Genomic DNA, 2,001 nt, shown 5'->3' on the forward strand with positions numbered 1-2,001 from the left:
ACACACACGAACGCACATCCCTCTCATCCTTCCCCCTCCTCTACTAACATCCTCGATGTCCGAGAGCGGTGGGAGGTGGGGGGAAGGGTTAACCAAATAAGCTCCTGTCACTCAGCACTAGGCAGCCAATGGAGCCGAAAGATTGATTCACTTCCTGCTTGGGTCTCACAGAAACTCTCGAGCTTCGCCAGCCTAATTTGGAAAGCTAGCCCGGCCTCCCGTGCCGCCATTGGCCGAGTCCGCGGAAGGCCAGGCCGAGACGCGCTGCAATTGGCCTCGGCGGGTGCCGGTAACTCGCTTTCGCGGCTTTGGCTCCCCTGTACCATAGATGTCAAAGGCTGAAGCTGCTCCCTTTGCCACATTATAACTAGTAGGGGATCCTCACCGACCATGGCCACAGCTGCCTCGAATCCCTACAGCATTCTCAGTTCCAGCTCTATGGTCCATGCGGACTCTGCGGGAATGCAGCAGGGGAGTCCTTTCCGAAACCCTCAGAAACTTCTCCAAAGTGATTACTTACAGGGAGTTCCTAGCAATGGGCACCCCCTCGGGCATCACTGGGTGACCAGTCTGAGCGATGGAGGCCCATGGTCTTCCACACTGGCCACCAGCCCCCTGGAACAGCAAGACGTGAAGCCTGGGCGCGAAGACCTACAGTTGGGCGCAATCATCCATCACCGCTCTCCGCACGTCGCCCACCACTCTCCGCACACTAACCACCCGAATGCTTGGGGGGCGAGCCCGGCTCCGAATCCGTCCATCACGTCGAGCAGCCAACCCCTTAACGTGTACTCGCAGCCGGGCTTCACGGTGAGTGGCATGCTTGAGCACGGCGGGCTCACTCCACCGCCGGCCTCTGCCTCCACGCAGAGCTTACACCCAGTGCTCCGGGAGCCCCCAGACCACGGCGACCTAGGTTCGCACCACTGCCAGGACCACTCGGACGAGGAGACACCAACCTCGGATGAGTTGGAACAGTTCGCCAAACAGTTCAAACAAAGAAGAATCAAGTTGGGCTTCACGCAGGCTGACGTGGGGCTGGCGCTGGGCACACTGTACGGCAACGTGTTCTCTCAGACCACCATCTGCAGGTTCGAGGCCTTACAACTGAGCTTCAAGAACATGTGCAAGCTGAAGCCGCTGCTGAACAAGTGGCTGGAGGAGGCTGATTCGTCCACAGGGAGTCCGACCAGCATTGACAAGATCGCGGCGCAGGGCCGCAAGCGCAAGAAGCGAACCTCTATCGAGGTGAGTGTCAAGGGCGTACTGGAGACGCATTTCCTCAAGTGTCCCAAGCCTGCCGCGCAGGAGATTTCCTCGCTGGCAGACAGCCTCCAGTTGGAGAAAGAAGTGGTGCGTGTCTGGTTCTGTAATCGAAGACAGAAAGAGAAAAGAATGACTCCACCAGGGGATCAGCAGCCACATGAGGTTTATTCGCACACGCACACGGTGAAAACAGACACGTCCTGCCACGATCTCTGACTGCAGGAAGCGAGGAAGCAACCGGCCGCACTGGGAGCAGCGCGGATTTCTCTTTCTCTTCCACTCTCTTCCTTTTACTCCAGCTTTTTAATTGCTATTTCTCTAGCTCTCTGTCTCTCTCTCTTTTTTGTTGTTCGTTCTTTCTTTTCCCCCTCTCTCCATTTTTTTTTTTTTAAATAGGGGACTCTAACATATTAAGAAAGAAAACACACACACGCATTCAGGCTTCTCAACGCGGATACACAGTTGCCTTAAACGGTCCAGGCGGGGACCTCATATCCCCTGCGCCAGGCAACAGCTCCCTCCAACCTTTTCTGCTGATCAATATATATTGTTTACTTTGAGTAAGGTTTTTTGTTGTTTTTGTTTTTGTTTTGTTTTGTTTTTGGTCGCTCCTCTCTAGGAAGAGAAAGGAGTGGGGTAACTTGGGGGCGGGGTAGGGATGGGGGACGGGGGTGGGAAGACAGATGTGTGCCTCTGAATAACCTTTCAGCGCCTTGGTTATAGCAGCTGTATTTC

General features: G+C 55.1%; 1 protein-coding gene across 1 annotated transcript; it reads left to right on the forward strand.

Moving 5' to 3' along the window:
• Window positions 1-390: 390 nt before the first annotated feature.
• POU3F4 (POU class 3 homeobox 4) lies at window positions 391-1,633 on the forward strand (the record flags this gene model as incomplete). Its single annotated transcript, XM_079910818.1, has 1 exon — window positions 391-1,633. One exon carries the CDS (start codon window positions 391-393, stop codon window positions 1,480-1,482), a length of 1,092 nt encoding a protein of 363 aa, XP_079766944.1. The 3' UTR covers window positions 1,483-1,633.
• Window positions 1,634-2,001: the final 368 nt, after the last annotated feature.

Source organism: Stenella coeruleoalba (genome assembly GCF_951394435.1).
Source record: "Stenella coeruleoalba genome assembly, chromosome: X".
In the NCBI taxonomy this organism is placed as follows: Eukaryota; Metazoa; Chordata; class Mammalia; order Artiodactyla; family Delphinidae; genus Stenella; species Stenella coeruleoalba.